The following is a 21,333-nucleotide window of genomic DNA, read 5'->3' on the forward strand; positions in this document are numbered from 1 at the left end:
GCTTTCCCAACAGAGTATATCTGGTGCAGCAAACCTTGCTTCCTTCCCACCAGCCAGCAGGAAGGACAGAGGAGTCAGAGAAAAAGGACGAAGTGATCTTTCCTTGCCTTCTCTGAACTGATGGCATGGGCAGAGGAGGGGATGAAGTCCCACTCTGTAACCCCCAGCTTTCTATCTGCTGGTTTAGGAGGAGAGGTTAAACCTAAATACCTTCACTATCCACTGCCGTGATTCCTTGTCATGTCAAGCACCTGCTTGTCATTTTTGTGATACAGATTCATTCAGTACATAAATTTCCTGTTAGCAAAACCTTACCCAGTTTGTAAAAGAAGGTTGACTATTTTAATACTTTACAGCATTCCACAGTTCTTATACATCTGGGAGGAGAAGAGGAGAACTTAAATAGTCAAAGGATTTCATGATGGATGAAGAACATCATCCTTTAGAACTGAATCCAGAAGGTACTCACAGGTTCTCCTCGAGATCCATCCTGCCCCGGAGCACCTGGAGGTCCTGCTTCTCCCTTTTAATGATAAAAAGAAACAGAGAATGCCATTTGCCGGTATGCTCACTAAAATAGTAATATGCAACATTACATGTATGCAACATTACCAGCTTCCCCAGGGGCTCAGTTGGTAAAGAATCCACCTGTAATGTGGGAGACCTGGGTTCGATCCCTGGGTTGGGAAGATCCTCTGGAAGAGGGCATGACAACCCACTCCAGTATTCTGGCCTGGAGAATCCCCATGGACTGAGTAGACTGGAGGGCTACAGTCCACGGGGTCGCCAAGAGTTGGACACGACTGAGAGACTAAGCACACAGCACATATATACTAAAGCACATTAGATACAAAAAATTAAAATTCCCTCTGGATTTCTTTCCTCATTTAAAAAAATTTCAAGTATAGTTAATTTACAAAGCTGTATTAGTTTCAGGTGTACAGCAAAGTGATTCAATCACACGTACATATGCAGGCATATATACACATATATGTGTGTGTGTGTGTGTGTGTGTGTGTGTATATAGTTTTTGAGGTTTTCTTCTGTTTTATATATATATATAGTTTTTTGAGGTTATGGCCATTAAACTGTCTGGACAAAAAATACAGGGCAGTTGGGAAAAGTCCCTTGAAATAGATGTTTTAGGCTTCTTAAAACTATTGGTCATAAAAAGCCATGAGGTTGTATGTCTGTTTGGCAAAGTATTATGTCTTAACAAGCAAAGTTCTCAGCAAACAATTATGCCACATGTGAATTGTACCAGAGAGTACATTTCACTGGACATGAGAGCAAAAGAGAAAGTAGAACTAAAATGAAAATATTTTTCTTGTAAATAACTCACATATCTGAGTCCGGGTAAGTTTAAAAGGTGGCAGGGGGGAAGTCTCAGAATACATGTATTAAAGCACGTGTCAACACCATTTTTCATAGCTTCGTATCCTAATGAACTCCCCAAATTGTAAAAAATGAACCACAGAGGAAGAATCAATAACACGTGGCTAACACAATCACCCTTAGAAAAAAATCCAACCATATCACATTATATAAACACTGCTTCTCCCACTTTTATGAATTCTTGCATTTCATTAGCACAGTTACAACTAAAGCCAAATATTTCATCTATTCCAGTTTTATTTACAAACACTAGATGACAGTTGAGAATAGAAGGGGGCAAAAGATAATGTTTTCCTGTAAATTAACCAAACTAGAGGTCAGGGAGGTCCTACCAACCCAACATTTCTACAGAAAAGTTTATAAAAATACCAAAGAGAAACAAAAATGGCTGTCAGATTCACAAAAGCAACAAGTTCAAAAGCCTGAAAAATTAGAGAAAAGAACTATGTCAAGTTCTGACACTGGAGGATCAGTACTGCAGCTTTGGGCAGGAAAAAGCTCTTTGCAGGAAAGAGCTCTCAGCAAGATATCCCTTTGTCTTGACACTAACCTCAAACCAGGAACCCTTTGATCTACTTATCTCCAGTCCTGACACACTTTTCAGATCTTTGGATTACACAATATTTTGCCTAACTTTTTGATTCTTTCTGGAGATAAAAGAAGTATAATAGAAGTGAAGAATAAGCATTTGACAGATGATCAGATACCTTCCCCAGCTTCTGGTTCAGTAATCTTCCAAACAAACTGTGGGAACCAGACAAGATCTAAAGAAAGATTATGAGGAGTTGACAAGCCTGCACTCAAGCTGGCACGCAGGGGGAATGGTAAGGACTCTGACCCCCATCCCAATGATCAACTGATATGGCTTCCTACTTCTTTTGAAAGCTTTCATGGCTGAGCAGAATCTTCAGAGATGTTTCTGGGAGACACAAGTTCACCTTCTCCCTGGACAGCTGGCATTCTGATTAAAGGCGACTTTCCTCTTCACCAACATTTGCGAGTATTGATTTTGTAAAAGTTGAGCAGCAGGACCCAGTTTGATCATGTCAGGAGGAACCACCCATGTCAGTGGTTCTCAAGGATGGTCCCTACTCAAGCCAGATCAGCTTCACCTCACTTGGGAACTTCTCCAAAATGCAAAATTTCAGGCCCTGCTACAAACCCACTGAGTCAGAAATTCTGGATGGTAGGGCCCAGCAATTTATGTGAACAGCTAATTCTGATGATTTGAGAACCATGGCAGACTTGTGAGTCATTAGGTAACTTCCACCACCTCCAGGTATTATCATATGTGATTGTCATACTAAAGCAAATCCATAGTTTAGATCATCTGTATATAAATTAAAGGGGGCAAGAGAGTTGTCCAACAGTTGTTCAGTTGCTCAGTCATGTCCAACTCTTTGCAACTCCATGGACTGTAGTACGCCAGATTTCCCGGTACTTCACCATCTCCCAGAGAAGCTGAAACTCCAATACTTTGGCCACCTGATAGGAAGAGTTGACTCAATGGAAAAGACTCTGATGCAGGGGAAAATTGAAGGCAGGAGAAGAAGGAGACAACGGAGAATGAGATGGTTGGATGGCATCACTGACTCAATGGACACGAGTCTGAGCAAACTCTGGGAGATGGTGAAGGACAGGGAAGCCTGGCGTGCTGCAGTCCATGGGGTCACAAAGAGTCAAAGACAACTGAGTGAACAATAACAACAACGTATTCACTGAGTCAGTGATGCCATCCAACCATCTGATCCTCTGTCATCCCCTCTCCTCCTGCCTTCAATCTTTCCCAGCATCAGGGTCTTTTCCAAAGAGTAGGCTCTTCCCATCAGGTGGCCAAAGTATTGGAGCTTCAGCTTCAGCATCAGCCCTTTTAATGAATATTCAGGGTTGATCTCCTTTAGAATTAACTGGTTTGATCTCCTTGCAGTCCAAGAGACACTCAAGAGTCTTCTCCAGCACCACAGTTCAAAAGCATGAATTCCTCAGTGCTCAGCCACCTTACGGTCCAACTCTTGCATCCTTACATGACTGCTGAAAAACCATAGATTTGACTAGATGGGCCATTGTTGGCAAAGTAATATCTCTGCTTTTTAGCACTTTTCTTTCAAGGAACAAGTGTCTTTTAATTTACTAGCTGCAGTTATCATGCGCAGTGATTTTGGAGCCCAGGAAAATAAAATCTGTCACTGTTCACACTTTTTCGCCATCTATTTGCCATAAAGTGATGGGATCAGATGCCATGATCTTAGTTTTTTGAATGCTGAGTTTTAAGACAGCTTTTCACTCTCCTCTTTCACATTCATCAAGAGGCTCTTTGGTTCCTCTTCGTCTTCTGACATAACAGTGGTGTCATCTGCATATCTGAGGTTATTGATATTTCTCCCAACAATCTTAATTCCAGTTTATGATTCATCCAGCCCAGCAGTTTGCATGATGTACTCTGAAAATAAGTTAAATAAGCAGGGTGACAATATACAGCCTTGACGTACTCCTTTCCCAATTTTGAACCAGTCCATTGTTTCATGTCCAGTTCTAACTTTGCTTCTTGTCTTGAATACAGGTTTGTCCAACAGTGGGAACAACTAATTTGGGATTACATGACCACTTTGGTTGGTAAAGACTTCCCCTTTCATTATTTTGATCATTAACTCCATTTTAATATGTTACTCTGATTAAGAGGCATTTAAAAAAAAAAAGTCACCATCAGCAACGTGTATCAGTAATGAAGTTCCACAATTATTTGAAAATTTAATTTCTTCTTATTCTTTGTACTTCTTGTCAAGAGTGATAATCAGAAGGATACAGAATCATACGAATAAAACAGCACCTACTCTTTATAATGTATAGCAGAGATTCTCCAACTCTAGCTATATCAGAATCATCTAGAGTGTTAGATAAACTGCAGATGGTGGACCTCACTCCAGAGTTTCTAATTCAACAGATGCTGATACTGCTGGTCTTGCAACCACACTTTGAGAACCACACTGGTTCTAACCCAGATCTCAAGGAAGAGACTCTACACCCTTTCTGCACTCACCCACCCATCCCTAGTGAACCACAATGGCTTTGTCTGGCTTTGCACTTGGTACTGAGTTTTATAATGGCCAGATTGTTCAGCAAGTGTCTCATTTATGTAGGCACTGGTTTCCTGGCTTGCACAGTCTTTAAAGGATAGAAACACATCCTATAGGAGTTTTTTTAATCACCCAGAGTGCTTAGTATTGTGCTGAACATAATATAAGACTATATGTACAACTGCTGGAGCACATCAAAGTAGGCAAAATGGATGATTTATTGTCAAATGCTCAATTTTGGGAAGATAAAGGAAATGGGATAGAGCTATTTGTGGACAGAGCTATTTGCATTTGAAATGGGATAGAGCTATTTGCAAAAGGAAATGGGATAGAGCATTTGTGGACAGAACTATTGCAAATGCTGTCGGAAGATTATGCAGGGTGATTACAATAAGATGATGGCCAGTAATCTTGACCCATGAATGATCTCTTGACTGTTTCAAAAATGTTTCATTGGGAGATGAAAGTAGGATTTCTGCTTAGTTATCTTCCATAAAATTTTCCAATGCTATACACAACTAGTTGATGAAATTCAGTACTGTATCCAGAACTTAAGTTCATCACTTGATTCCTTTCATGACCTGGAGATCCTGGTATATACCAATATGTTTGGCTGGTAGGAAAAAAGGCATGTAACATGTCTCAACCTCGAAGTTATGATTTTGCTATTCTATTATTAATTCCTTCCTGATATAAGATAAATAGAAAATGTCATGCTAAACATTATTCCTCAATCCAGTCTCTGCAGCTAATGTCAAAGATGATTTATTCTACAGCAAACCAGTTATTTTTAAAAAGCAAATTTAACCAAAAACAGAGATGTGAAACTTGCATCGCATGTGTATTTCCTTTCCTGTGGTGGTCTTTGGTACTTACCCACAAAAATGAAAGCATGAGGTGTAATTTAGTATGTGACCATTGCAACCCTCAAAATCTGGTGGAAGGTGCGTGACCATGAAAATATAATTTAATTTTGAAGAAGATCCTTACTTTGTTATTAAACACTATAATTTACCTTTGATCTTTTCCCATGGTTTATTCTTAGTATGTAAACAAAACTCTAGTATGCCAGAGAATATATTAAAGATGTAAGACTGGGTAAGCTCCTCCTGGCTAACCAAATAAACAGACAAGAAATTTGGAAGACATCATGCATAAAGGGATCACACAAACTAGGCCTGAAAATCAGGCTATGCCATGTAAAGGACAGTGCACTTTGGGGTAAATTCTTTAATTGCTCTTAATTTGATTTTAATTTCAAAATGACATTGCTATTCTCAACTTCATAGATTTTTCTTTTTAGGAAAATTAAATAAGAGTCTTTGTGAAAGTGCCTTGAACATCTCTAGAAACAGAAGGGAAGATCCAGGAAAGTTAGCTACTCTACTGCCATCAAAGGGTTTGGAATTTTAACAGTTCTTTAACTATTATGATTTGTTTCAGGCTACACTATTTTCAAATACTCTTATTTTTCTATTTGACTGCTATGGTTTGGCATTATAATTTAGGAAAAATGAATTACTTTTTAAGTGCTTGAAAAAAAAAAAACCCACATTGATTATTTCATTGTTTCTAGGGGCCAGAAGTCTGGGCATGGCTTTACTGAGTTATCTGTGTGCATGCACAGATGCTAAGTCCCTGCAGTCGTGTTCAACTCTGTGCAACACTGTGGACTGTAGCCCATCAGGCTCCTCTGTCCATGGGAGTCTCCAGGCAAGAACACTGGAGTGGGTTGCCATGCCCTCCTTCAGAGGATCTTCCCAACCCAGGGATTGACCCACATCTTTTATGTCTCCTGCATTGACAGGTGGGTTCTTTGCCACTAATGCCACCTGGGAAGCCCAGGTGTCTGAGTAGGGTCTTACAAAGCGGTAACCAGGAGGTGTGCTGGGTTGTGTTCTCATCTGGAGGCCTCACTGCACAAGTATCTACATCCACATTAACTCACTTCGTTGGCAGAATTGAGCAAGTAGGCTCTAAATGGAGCCCCTCAAAATGTACCATCATTACTGGAGTGATACCTGTTGGTTAGAAGCAAGTCATAGGTCCCAGGCACACTCAAAAGTAGGGAATTAAAAAAGACATGAGCACCAGCAGGTGGGGGTCACTTTCCAGTCTTCCTGCCCCAATTATTGTCACATATCCCTGTAAGGGTTGTACTGTTTGCCTGGACACTAACAATATATGAAACTGTCTGTTTACTCACAGTCTGGACAAGAAGATTGGATTTTTAACTCAAGCTTTTGAACTTTTGTCAACCTAATGGGTGGGTAATTGTACCTTGGTATAGCTTCAATTTGTATTTCTCTTATTATGAGTGAAGTTGAACATCTCTGTACATTTAAGGGCCACTTTACACCTTTTTTTGGCTTTGAGAATTATATATTCATGTCTTTTCCCCTCATCTATGTATTTATATTTATTGAAATATAATTGATTTACAATATTATAAGTCAAATAACTTGTGATTAGACAGTGGAAGTGATGAATAGATTCAAGGGATTAGATCTGGTAGACAGAAGCCTGGGGAACTATGGATGGAGGTTTGTAACATTGGACAGCAGGCAGTGACTAAAATCATCCCAAGAAAATTAGATGCAAGAAGGCAAAGTGATTGTCTGAGGAGGCTTCACAAATAGCTGAAGAAAGAAGGGAAATTAAAGTCAAGGGAGAAAGGGAAAGATGCCCAACTGAATTCAGAGTTTCAAAGAAGGGCAAGGAGAGATAAGAAGTCCTTCTTAAGTGAACAATCCAAGGAAATAGAGGAAAAAAATAGAATGGGAAAGACTAGAGATCTCTTCAAGAAAATTAGAGATACCGAGGAAACATTTCATGCAAAGATGGGCTCAATAAAGGACAGAAACTGTATGGATCTAACAGAAGAAGAAGATATTAAGAAGAGGTGGCAAGAATACACAGAAGACTTGTACAAAGAATATCTTAATGACCCAGATAACCATGATGGTATGATCACTCACCTAGAACCAGACATTCTGGAATGCGAAGTCAAGTGGACCTTAGGAAGCATCGCTACAAACAAAGCTAGAGGAGGTGAGTGAATTCCAACTAAGCTACTTCAAATGCCAAAAGATGATGCCGTTGAAGTGCTGCACTGAATATGCTAGCAAATTTGGAAAACTCAGCAGTGGCCATAGGACTGAGAAAAGTCAGTTTTCATTCCAATCACAAAGAAGGGTGATGCCAAAGAATGTACTGACTAGCGTACATCTCACACGCTAGCACCACGTGATTTATATACATATAGCACCACGTGATTCCTGGTTGGTTGAATCATCCATGGATTCACATTCATGGATACAGAGAAACCATAAACACAAAGGGCAGACTATAAATTATACTTGGATTTTCAACTGTGGGGAAGGTTATACCCATAACCCCAGTGTTGTACAAGAGTAAACTGTAACACCATAATCAAGGGACCAAGGTTAACATACCAATGATCAGACATGTGGATGGTATTTACTCTGATATAATGAGAAGGACACTCAGTTCAATTCAGTCATTCAGTCGTGCCTGACTCTGCAATCCCATAAATCACAGCACGCCAGACCTCCCTGTCCATCACCAACTCCCAGAGTTCACTCAAACTCATGTCCATCGAGTCAGTGATGCCATCCAGCCATCTCATCCTCTGTCATCCCCTTCTCCTCCTGCCTCCAATCCCTCCTAGCATCAGAGTCTTTTCCAATGAGTCAACTCTTCATATGAGGTGGCCAAAGTACTGGAGTTTCAGCTTCAGTATCAGTCCTTCCAATGAACACCCAGGACTGATCTCCTTTAGGATGGACTGATTGGATCTCCTTCCAGTCCAAGGGACTCTCAAGAGTCTTCTCCAACACCTCAGTTCAAAATCATCAATTCTTTGGCGCTCAGCCTTTTTCACAGTCCAACTCTCACATCCATACATGACCACAGGAAAAACCATAGCCTTGACTAGACAGACCTTTGTTGGCAAAGTAATATCTCTGCTTTTCAATATACTATTTAGGTTGGTCATAACTTTTCTTCCAAGGAGTAAGCGTCTTTTAATTTCATGGCTGCAGTCACCATCTGCAGTGATTTTGCAGCCCCCAAAACCAAAGTCTGACACTGTTTCCACTGTTTCCCCATCTATTTCTCATGAAGTGATGGGACCAGATGCCATGATCTTCGTTTTCTGAATGTTGAGCTTTAAGCCAACTTTTTCACTCTCCTCTTTCACTTTCATCAAGAGGCCCTTTAGTTCCTCTTCACTTTCTGCCATAAGGGTGGTGTCTTCTGCATATCTGAGGTTACTGATATTTCTCCCCGCAATCTTGACTCCAGCTTGTGCTTCTTCCAGCCCAGCGTTTCTCATGATGTATTCTGCGTATAAGTTAAATAAGCAGGGTGACAATACACAGCCTTGACGTACTCCTTTTACTATTTGGAACCAGTCTGTTGTTCCATGTCCATTTCTAACTGTTGCTTCCTGACCTGCATATAGGTTTCTCAAGAGGCAGGTCAGCTGGTCTAGTATTCCTATCTCTTTCAGAATTTTCCACAGTTTATTGTGATCCACACAGTCAAAGGCTTTGGCATAGTCAATAAAGCAGAAATAGATGTTTTTCTGGAACTCTCTTGCTTTTTCGATGATCCAGCGGATGTTGGCAATTGGATCTCTGGTTCCTCTGCCTTTTCTAAATCCAGCTTGAACATCTGGAAGTTCATGGTTCACACATTGCTGAAGCCTGGCTTGGAGAATTTTGAGCATTACTTTACTAGTATGAGAGATGAGTGCAATTGTTTGGTAGTTTGAGCATTCTTTGGCATTGCCTTTCTTTGGGATTGGAATGAAAACTGACCTTTTCCAGTCCTGTGGCCACTGCTGAGTTTTCCAAATTTGCTGGCATATTGAGTGTAGCACTTTCACAGCATCATCTTTCAGGATTTGAAATAGCTCAACTGGAATTTCATCACCTCCACTAGCTTTGTTCGTAGTGATGCTTTCTAAGGCCCACTTGACTTCACACTCCAGGATGTCTGGTTCTAGGTCAGTGATCACACCATCGTGATTATCTTGGTCATGAAACTCTTTTTTGTACAGTTCTTCTGTATATTCTTGCCACCTCTTCTTAATATCTTCTGCTTCTGTTAGGTCCATACCATTTCTGTCCTTTATCAAGCCCATCTTTGCATGAAATGTTCCCTTGGTATCTCTAATTTTCTTAAAGAAATCTCTAGTCTTTCCCATTCTGTTGTTTTCCTCTATTTCTTTGCATTGATCACTGAGGAAGGATTTCTTAGCTCTCCTTGCTAGAAGGACACTCACCTCTGTGTTATCCTTCTCCACCACCCCTGAAATAATTCCCATCTAATCAGACAAATGTGAACTGACTGACATTCTGACAGAAACCCTAACCAATGCTCTGCAAAACTGTTATAAAAAGTAAGAAAAGACTAATAAATCATCACAGATAAGAAGAGACTAAGGAGACATGATAAGAAAAAAAAAAGGAATGTGGTGTATTCTGGATTGGATCCTGGAACAGAAAAAGGACCTTCATGGAAAACTAATGAAATCCAAATAAAGTATGGAGTTCAGATTAATTTACAGGAATTTGACAATACTGATTTCTTAGTTTTGACAATGCATCATAATAACATCATGAGAAACTTGGTAAGGTATATAAGGAAACCTCACTGTACTATTTATCTATAACTTCTCTGTAAATACAAAAGTACTTCAAACTAAAAAATTTCTTTAACAAGCCCCAGAAGTTTCTGTTGTTGTTGTTAGAAAATTTCATGCTTATACTAAAACTTATGTGAAGTTTACATGAACCTCAATAATTTATTACAATTTTAAAAAGAAAAACAAATTTAGAGACTTAAACTATCTAATTTCAAGACTTATTCTGGGCTCCCTGGTGGCTCAGACCATAAAGAATCCACCTGCAATACAGGAGACATGGATTTGATTTCTGGGTTTGGAAGATCCCCTGGAGGAGGGCATGGCAACCCACTCCAGTATTCTTGCCTGGAGAATCCCCATGGACAGAAGAGCCTGGTGGGATACAGTCCATGGGGTCACAAAGAATCAGACACCACTGAAGTGACTTAGCACACACATAGATGAGTAAAACAGAATCAAGAGTTCAAAAATCAGTTAACACATATATTGTATGTGTTTTTGTGCTAAGTATCAATTGATACTTAGCAAAAATGCTCATGTAATTCTATGGGAAATGAAAACCTTGCAATAAATGGTTTTTTATGACCGGGTCTCCAGGGAGAAAAGGGAAGAAAAGAACTTTAACTTTTATATCACACAGGAATTAAAATAATCAAAATGGATCATAGAACTAAATTTGTAAACTCAGTTCAGTTCAGTAGCTCAGTCGTCTCCAACTCTTTGAGCCCCCATGGACTGCAGGATGCCAGGCTTCCCTGTCTATCACCAACTCCCAGAGCTTACTCAAACTCATGTCCATTGAGTCAGCAATGCCATCCAACCATCTCATTCTCTGTTGTCCCCTTCTCCTCCCACCTCCAACTTTCCCAGCATCAGGGTCTTTTCCAGTGAGTCAGTTCTTTGCATCAGGTGGCCAAAGTATTGGAGTTTCAGCTTCAGCATCAATCCTCCTAATGAATATTCAGGACTGATTTCCTTTAGGATTGACTGGTTGGATCTCCTTGTAGTCCAAGGGACTCTCAAGAGTCTTCTCCAACACCACAGTTCAAAAGCATCAATTCTTCAGTGCTCAGCTTTCTTTAGAGTCCAACTCTCACATCCATACATGACTACTGGAAAAACCATAGCCTTGACTAGACAGACCTTTGTTGGTAAAGTAATGTCTCTGCTTTTTTAATATGCTGTCTAGGTTGGTCATAGCTTTTCTTCCAAGGAGCAAGTGTTTTTTAATTTCGTGGCTACAGTCACCATCTGCAGTGCTTATGGAGCCCTAGAAAATAAAGTCTCTCACTATTTCCATTGTTTCTCCATCTATTTGCCAGGAAGCAATGGGACCAGATGCCATGATCTTAGTTTTCTGAATGTTGAATTTTAAGCCAACTTTTTCACTCTCCTTTCACTTTCATCAAGAAGCTCTTTAGTTCTTCTTCACTTTCTTCCATAACATAATGTCATCTGATATATGAGGTTATTGATATTTCTCCCCGCAATCTTGATTCCAGGTTGCGCTTCATCCAGCCTGGCATTTTGCATGATGTACTCTGCATGTAAGTTAAATAAGCAGGGTGACAATATACAGTCTTGACGGACTCCTTTCCCAATTTGGAACCAGTTGTTGTTCCATGTCCAGTTCTAACTGTTGCTTCTTGATCTGCATACAGATTTCTCAGGAGGCAGGTCAGGTGGTGTGGTATTCCCATCTCTTTAAAAATTTTCCACAGTTTGTTGTGTTCTACACAGTCAAAGTCTTTGGCATAGTCAATAAAGCAGAAGTAGATGTTTCTCTGGAACTCTCTTGCTTTTTCAGTGATCCAGTGGATGTTGGCAACTTGATCTCTGGTCTCTGCCTTTTCTAAATCTAGCTTGAACATCTGGAAGTTCACGGTTCTTGTGCTGTTGAAGCCTGGCTTGGAGAATTTTGAGCATTATTTTGCTAGCATGTGAGATGAGTACAATGGTGCGATAATTTGAACATTCTTTGGCATTTCCTTTCTTTGGGATTGGAATGAAAACTGACCTTTTCCCTTCCCATGGCCACTGCTGGGTTTTCCAAATTTGCTGGCATATTGAGTGTAGCACTTTCACAGCATCATCTTTTAGGATTTGAAATAGCTCAACTGGAATTCCATCACCTCCACTAGCTTTGTTCATAGTGATGCTTCCTATGGCCCATTTGACTGCATTCCAGGATGTCTGGCTCTAGGTGAGTGATCACACCATTTGTAAGCTATGGTGGTACAAACTTAGAAACTATGATATTTTATATATGCATTTAAGACATTTGAAAATATTTTGTTTTAGAAGAAAAGAGAAAATTTCTGACCTTAAGTTAGGTAAAGATTCTTAAATACAATACAAAGACATAAGCAAAAAGAAATTCTAAGAAGCTAGACTTCATCCTGATTAAAAACTTCTTCCCATTGAATAACACCATTAAGAAAATGAAAGGCAATCTGAGGGTCAGGAGATAATATTCCCAAATACATGTCTGATAAAAGACCTATTGTACAACGAATTCTTGCAACTCATTAACAAGAAAACAACCTAAAGTTTTTTTTTTTAATTGCCAAATGTTTTGAATAGACACTTCACAAAAGAAGATATACAAATGGCCAAGAAGCCCATAAAAAGATGCCAACCTTGTCAGTCATCAGAAAAATGCAAACTAAAACCATATGAGATACTATTATGTACCAAATAAAAGAGCTAAAATACCAAATACTAAGTGTTGGCAGGATGTGGTAAAAGTAGAATTCTCTTGAATTGCTGATGGTAATAGAGAATAATACAATCACTTTGGAAAATAGTTTGGGATATTCTTAGGAAGTTAAACATACACTCACCATACAATGAAGCAATTCTAGTAGGTATCAACCCAAGAGAAATGAAACCATGTCCAATCTAGATGTGTATAAGCATATTCATATCAACATTAGTCATAAATGCCAAATATAGGAAACAATTCAAATGTTCATCAGCTGATAAATGAAGAAACCAACTGTCATAGATCCATGCCACTAAATATGGTGTGTGTGCATGTGTTCCGTCGTTCAGTCAGATTCAATAGTTTGAGACCCCATGGACTGCAGCCCACCAGGCTCCTCTGTCCATGGGATTTTTCCAGGCAAGAAATACTGGAGTGGGTTGCCGTTTCCTTCTCCAGGGATCTTCCTGACCCAGGGATTGAACTCCCGTCTCCTGAGTCTCCTGCATTGGCGGGCACATTCTTTATCACTGCACCACCTGGGAAGCCTTAAATACTACATGATTATATGTACTTGACATTGTAAGAAGCAAAACTATAGTAACAGAAAGCATAGTCCACATGAATACATGTGACAATTCCTTTGAATGAATGGATGAATCAATTAATCAGTCTCCATCCCTCCCTCTCCCTCACCCTTTCCCTCACCAACACCTCTTTATCCCTCTCTATATAAAATATATACACACATACATGAAAACATAAATATGTATTTTGATATACAAATATACATTTATATATTGACACATATAAACAATATAAACACACATACATACATCCTATTGATATTGTTTCTTTAGAGCAACCCTGACCAATACACAACCAAATGCAATGCACAGATATTGATTGTATCAAGTGTAAAAATAGCTATTTAGGACACTGGTTTTAAACAATTGGAAAAATTTGAATATTAGAAAATAGTATTGTATTGACATTAAATCTCTTAAACATCATGATGGAATTAAAATATTCTTAGGATATACAGGCTTCCCTGGTGTTTCAGATGGTAAAAAATCTGCCCGCAATGTGGGAGACCTGGGTTCAGTCTCTGGGTTGGGAAGATCCCCTGAAGAAGGGAATGGTTACCCAGTCCAGTAGTCTAGCCTGGAGAATTCCATGGACAGAGAAGCCTGGCAGGCTATACAATCTATGGGATCACAAAGAGTCGGACACAACTGAGCAACTTTCACTTAGGAGATATAAGCTGAAATGTTTAGGAGAGAAATGCACGGAGTCTAATTTATTTTCCAGTGGCTCAACAACAACAACAAAATTTAGAAATAGATACTCATATATTTATGTGGTTCAATTTTCTGTATGACTGAAAAATTCCAAAACAAAAAGCTGGGTGGGAGGAAGAAAACAGATTTTAATAAGGTCAGAAAAAATTAGGTATGATTCATTATTGAAACATTCCAAAAAGTAAACATAAACTGCAGACTATTCAGACAAAAGAATATTATTAAGCACTAAAAACAAATGAACTATCAAGTCACAAAAAGACACGAAGGAGTCTTAAACACATATTACTAAGTAAAAGAAGCCAATCTGAGAAGACTACACACAATATAATTCCAACTCTATGACATTCTGGGAAGGAAAATCTTTGGGGACAGTAAAAAGATTAGTGGTTGTCAGAGGCTAGGGGAAGAGGAAGATGAATAAGTAGAGAACAGAGAATTTTTAAGGCAGTGAAGTTATTCTGTTTGAGACTGTAGTGGTGGATACGTGATTACACATTTGACCACACCCACAGAATGTACAATATCAAGTATGAACACCAATGTAAACTATGGACTTTGAGTGATAGGATGTGTAAATGTAATTCATCAATTGTTAAAAAAAAATGCACCACTCTTGTATGAGAAGTCAATTCTGGGGAAATCTAGGAGGAGGGGGCAGGAGGTATATGGAAACATTTAGTACTTTCTGATCAGTTTTGCTGTGAGGCTAAAACTTCTCTAAGAAATAAAGTCTATCTTTTTAATTAAATAGACTTTTAAAAAATTGTGAATGACTCCAGTAAAAAATTGCAAACAGACAAGAAGAAATTAACCTAACTATATTAGAAGATCCACACTAATTAGAAAATTCAGGACATAACCAAAGTTAAACATTAAGGGTAGCATGGACCTAGCAAGAAAGTAAATATCAAGAGTGAACTAACTTAAAAATGTTAAACATAATTATATTCTCCGGATAGTTCACTATCAGAAATATAGGGAAATGGAAACACATGTCCATGCAAAAACTTGTACACAAATGTTCAAAAAGCACTATTTATAAGAGCCCCAAATTACAAACAACTCAAATGTCTATGGACTGATAAATGAATAATATCCATATATTCAAACAATGAAATATTATCAGCAATGAAAAGGAATAAAGTATTAATATAGGGCAAAACATCAAAGAACCTCACAAATGTTAGGATAGGCCAAGGGATGAACCACAAAAGACCACGTGATTCATATGAGTCAATATATATGAAATGTCCATATGGGCAAATTCATGTGGAAAGGAAGTAGGTGAGGGGTTGAGTATGTTGTTGTTGTTGTTCAGTCACTAACTCGTGTCCGACTCTTTGTGACCCCATGGACTGCAGCACGACAGGCTTCTCTGTCCTTCACCATCTCCTGGAGCTTGCTCAAACTCATGCCCATTGAGTCAGTGATGCCATCCAACCATCTCATCCTCTGTCACCCTCTTCTCCTCTTGCCTTCAATCATTCCCAGCATCAGGGTCTTTACCAATGAATTGGCTCTTCATATCAGGTGGCCAAAGTATTGGAGCTTCAGCTTCAACACCAGTCCTTCCAATGAATATTCAGGGTTGATTTCCTTTAGGACTGACTGGTTTGTTTTTCTTGTGTCTAAGGGACTCTCAAGAGTCTTCTCCAGCATCGCAGTTCAAAAGCATCAATTCTTCCATGCCCAGCATTCTTTATGGTCCAACTCTCACATCCTTACATGACTACTGGAAAAACCATAGCTTTGACTATAGGAACTTAGTTGGTAAAGTAATGTCTCTGCTTTTTAATACACTGTCTAGGTCTGTCAAAGCTTTTCTTCCAAGGAACGAGCATCTTTTAATTTCGTGGCTGCAATCAGCATCCACGTTGATTTTGGAGCCCCCAAAAATGAAATCTGACACTGTTTCCACATTTTCCCCATGTACTTGCCATGAAGGGATAAGACTGAAGACCATGATCTCAGTTTTCTGAATGTTGAGTTTTAAGCCAACTTTCTCACTCTCCTCTTCCACCTTCATCAAGAGGCTCTTTAGTTCTTCTTCATTTTCTGCCATTAAAGTGGTATCATCTGCTTATCTGAGGTTATTGATATTTCTACTGGAAATCTTGATTCCAGCTTGTGATTCATCCACTTCTGCATTTCATATGATGTACTTTGCATATAAGTTAATTAACCAGGGTGACAATATACAGCCTTGACGTACTCCTTTCCTAATTTTGAACCATTCCTCCATGTCAGGTTCTAACTGTTGCTCCTTGTCCTGCATACAGATTTCTCAGGAGTCAGGTAATGTGATCTGGTATTCCCAGTTCATTAAGAATATTCCACAGTTTGTTGTGATCCACACAGTCAAAGTCTTTAGTGTAGTCAATGAAGCAAAAGTAGATGTTTTTCTGGAATTCCCTTGCTTTTTCTATGATCCAGTATATGTTGGCAATTTGATCTCTGGTTCCTCTGCCTTTTCTACATCAGCTTATACGTCTGTAAGTTCTCCATTCATGTACTGTTAAAGCCTATGCTTGATTTTGAGCATAATCTTGCTGGCATGTGAGATGAGTGCAACTATACAGTAATTTGAACATTGTTTGGCATTGCCTTTATTTGGGATTGGAATGAAAACTGACCTTTTCCAGTCCTGCAGCCACTGCTGTGAAAGTGTTAGTTGCTCAGTCATGTCTGACTCTTTGTGACCCTAGGGCCTGTAGCCCACCAGGCTTCTCTGTCCATGGGATTTCCCAGGCAAGAATACTGGAGCAGGGTGGCCACTGCTGAGTTTTCCAAATTTGCTGGCATAGTGAGTGCAGCACATTAACAGCATCAACTTATAGGATTTTAAATAGCTCAATTGGAATTCCATCACCTCTGTTAGTTTTGTTTGTAGTAATTCTTCCTAAGGCCGACTTGCCTGCACAGTCCAGGATATCTGACTCTAGGTGAGTGACCACATCATCACAGTTAACTGAGTCACTAAGAGCTTTTTTGGACAGTTCTACTATGTATTCTTGCCACCTCTTCTTAATATCTTCTGCTTCTATTAGGTCCCTACCATTTCTGTCCTTTATTGATCCCATATTTGCATGAAATGTTCCCTTAGTATCTCCAAGTTTCTTTAAAAAGATCTCTAGTCTTTCCCATTCTATTTTTTTTCTTCTTTTATTTCATTGTTCCCTTAAGAAGGCTTTCTCACCTCTACTAAAACTTGCTATTTTCTGGAACTCTGCATTCAATTAAGTATATCTTTCCCTTTATCCTTTGCCTTTCACTTCTCTTCTTCTCTCAGCTATTTGTAAAGCCTTCTCAGACAACTACTTTGCCTTCTTGCATTTCTTTTTCTTAGAGATGATTTTGGTCACCACCTCCTGTACAATGTTATGAACCTCTGTCCATAAATCTTCAGCCACTCTGTCTAACAGATCTAGTCCCTTGAATCTATTTGTTACCTCCACTGTATAATCATAAGGGATTTGATTTAGGTCATACCTGAGTGGCTTAGTGGTTTTCCCTAAGCCATTGGTTTTCAATTTGAGCCTGAATTTTGCAACTGGGAGCTCACGATCTGAGCCACAGTCAGCTCCAGGTCTTATTTTTGCTGACTGTATAGAGCTTCTCCATCTTCAATTGCAAAGAAGATAATCAATCTGATTTCAGTACTGACTATGGTGATGTCAGTACACCACCAGAAGGTGATATCCATGTGTAGAGTCAAAGTGATTGCCAGTGGGTTTCTCTCTGAGGTGATGAAAATGTTCTAAAATTAAACTGTAGTGTTGATTGAGTAACTTTGTAGATATACTGCTGCTGCTGCTGCTAAGTCACTTCAGTCGTGTCCGACTCTGTGTGACCCCATAGATGGCAGCCCACCAGGCTCCCCCGTCCCTGGGATTCTCCAGGCAAGAACACTGGAGTGGGTTGCCATTTCCTTCTCCAATGCATGAAAGTGAAAAGTGAAAGTAAAGTCGCTCAGTCGTGTCCGACTCCTAGTGACCCCATGGACTACAGCCCACCAGGCTCCTTCGTCCATGGGATTCTCCAGGCAAGAGTACTGGAGTGGGGTGCCATTGACTTCTCCGTAGATATACTAGAAACCATTGAATTTTATACATCAAGTGAGTAAATGTATGATACGTGACTTATTTATCAACATGCTGTTAAAAAGAGTAAACTGAAGTTTACAATTGTGGGTATATACGTGTGCATGTATCACCTAGATTAATATCAGAAAGGGCAAGGAAGTAGAAAAAGAAGAACAAACTTGGCCCAAGTTAGCAGAAGGAAAGTGAAAGTGAAAGTTGCTCAGTTGTGTCTGACTCTTTGTGACCCCATGGACTATACCATCCATGGAATTCTCCAGGCCAGAACACTGGAGTGGTATCTGTTCCCTTCTCCAGGGGATCTTCCCAACCCAGGAATTGAGCCAAGGTCTCCTGCATTGCAATCCACTCCAGTGTTCTTGCCTGGAGAATCCCAGGGATGGGGGAGCCTGGTGGCTGCCGTCTATGGGGTCACACAGAGTTGGACATGACTAAAGTGACTTAGCAGCAGCAGCAGCTCCTGCATTGCAGGTGGATTCTTTACCAACTGAGCTATCAGGGAAGCCTAGCAGAAGGAAGGAAATAATTAATTTGAAGAAAAATAAATGAAGAAGAGAATAGGAAAACAATAGTAATAAAAAAAAGACAAAGCTAGAGTTGGGATTTTTTGAAAAAAAGAAAAAGAATAACCCCTTATGAGACTAATTAAGAAAAAAATAATAATAGCCAAGACTCAAAATCAGAAATAAAAAGGGCAAAGTTACAATTGACTCAAAAGAAATTTTTTAAAGGGTCAAACTCTTATGAATAATTTATATGGACAAACTAGAACTGGACAAACTAGAAAAAAAGATAAATTCCTACAATCTACCAAGACTGAATAAACAGAAAGCCTGAATAGACCAATGACAAATAAAGAAGACTATATAAGCAATCAAAAGCCTTCCAATAAAGAAAGTCCCAGGAACAGATGACTTCACAGTATTTCGAGGTAAATTCTCAAAATACTTAAAGAAGAATTAATACCAATCCACCTTACAGCCTTCCAAGAAAAAGAAGACAGAACCCTTTCAAACTTTTGATAGGCCAGTATCAAATAAAGCTCAAGAAAACACTACAAGAAAAGAAAACTACGGGCCAATATCCTTCATGATCATGCATACAAAAAGTCTCAACAAATATTAGGAAACTGAATTCAACAGTGCATCAGAAGGATCATACATCATGATTAAGTGGGATTTATCTCTGGAATGCAAAGACGGTTCAGTATGGATATACCACATTGATAGAATGAAGATAAAAATCACACAATCATCTCAATAAATGCAGAAAAAGCATTTGATGAAGTTCAACACCATTTCACGACAAAAATTCTCAACAAATTACAAGAAACTTACCTCAACACAATAAAGACCATAGATGCATGAAAAGCCCACAGCTAATATCATATTCAATGGTAAAGAGGTGAAGATTTTTCCTCTAAGATCAAGAACAAGGCAAGGAAGCCCAATCCACCACTTCTATTCAACATAGTACTGACAGTACTAGTCAGAGCAGTAATGCAAGAAAAATAAAAATATCTAAATTGGAAAGGAAAAATAAAACTCTCTGTTTGTAGACAACATGATCTTGCATAAGGAAAACACTAAAGACTATATAAAATATTGCTAAAACTAACAAGTGCAGTAAAGTTGCAGAGTACAAAACCAACATATAGAAATCAGTGCATGGTATACAATAACAATGAACCATCTACAAAGGAAATTAAGAAAATAATCCTAAAATTGCATCAAAAATCATAAAATGCTTAGGAATAATCTAAGCCAAGGAGGTGACAGACTTGAATGTTGAAAATGATAAAATATTGATGAAAGAAATTAAAGACATTAATTAATAAATGAAAAGGCATTCCTAGCTCATGGATTGGAATACTTTATATTGTTAAAATGTTTATTCAACCCCAAATGATCTATACATTCAATGCAATCCCTACCAAAACCCTAATGGCATTTTTCTATAAAAGCAAAAAACAATCCTAGTATTCATATAACCAAAAGCACAGATGGCAAAAGTAGAGAACTGGGGTTTTATCAGACTTAAAACCTTCTGCACAACAAAGGAAATCGTCAACAAGATGAAAAGAAAAGGCATACTATGGAATGGAAGAAAATATTTGCAAGTCATATATCTGATAAAGAGTTAATATAAAAAATATATAAGGAACTCCTACAACTCAATAGAAAAAACCCCCATAACCCATTTAAAAATAGGCAAAGGAACTGAGTAATCACTTCTCCAAGAAGACACACAAATGGCCAACAAGTAAATGAAAAGGTACTCAGCATCACTAATCATCAAGAAAATACAAATCAAAACTACAATGAGATATCATCTCTTACAGGTTGGTGTTATTATAAGTATATTTATATACACACACACAAAAGTGCTGGCAAGAATTTGGAAAAACTGGAACCCTTGTACACTATTATAGGGATGTAAATGGATGTTTTCTACATGCACTATAGAAAACAATGTGGAGGTTCCTCAAAAAATTAATAAAACTGTATATTATCCATCATATCACTACTGCATAAATAACAAAAAGAATGAAAACCTTGAAGAGATATCCAAACTACTGGGTTGATTGCAGCATTATTCACAATAGCCAAGACATGGAAGAAGCTTAATGTCCATCGACAGATAAATGACTTTAAAAATGTGAGACAGATAAACACACACACACACACATTTTTCAACCTCAAAAAAGAAATAAATCTTTCCATTTTCAACAACATGGATGAACCTGGAGGACATACGCTAGTGAAATAAGCATATGTAAAATGATAACCATTACACTGTCCCACTTTCATGAGGAACCTAAAATGGTCAAATTCATAGAAGCAGAGAACAGACTGGTTTTTGTCAGGGGCCGGGGAAAGGGAAACAGGGAAGTATTGGTCAAAGAATACAAAGATTCAATTATGCAAAATGAATAAGTCCTAGAAATCTACTGTACAATACAGCTTAGGGCCTACAGATAACGATACTGCTTTGTAAACTTTAAAATTTGCTATGAGGGTAGGTCTTACATTGTGCTCATATTTCAAAAAGTAATAAACAATAATAAAGGGGAAGGAAGAAA

General features: G+C 38.6%; 1 protein-coding gene across 2 annotated transcripts in view; it reads right to left on the reverse strand.

The window, feature by feature from the left end:
- COL21A1 (collagen type XXI alpha 1 chain) overlaps positions 1-21,333 on the reverse strand; it is a 231,890-nt gene that overhangs the window by 49,158 nt on the left and 161,399 nt on the right. For both annotated transcript variants that reach the window (XM_070360774.1, XM_070360773.1), the window contains one exon: positions 470-523. In XM_070360774.1, the coding sequence (XP_070216875.1) occupies positions 470-523 (54 nt within the window). The remainder of the gene's footprint in view (positions 1-469; positions 524-21,333) is intronic.

This window comes from Bos mutus, chromosome 23, assembly GCF_027580195.1.
Source record: "Bos mutus isolate GX-2022 chromosome 23, NWIPB_WYAK_1.1, whole genome shotgun sequence".
In the NCBI taxonomy this organism is placed as follows: domain Eukaryota; kingdom Metazoa; phylum Chordata; class Mammalia; order Artiodactyla; family Bovidae; genus Bos; species Bos mutus.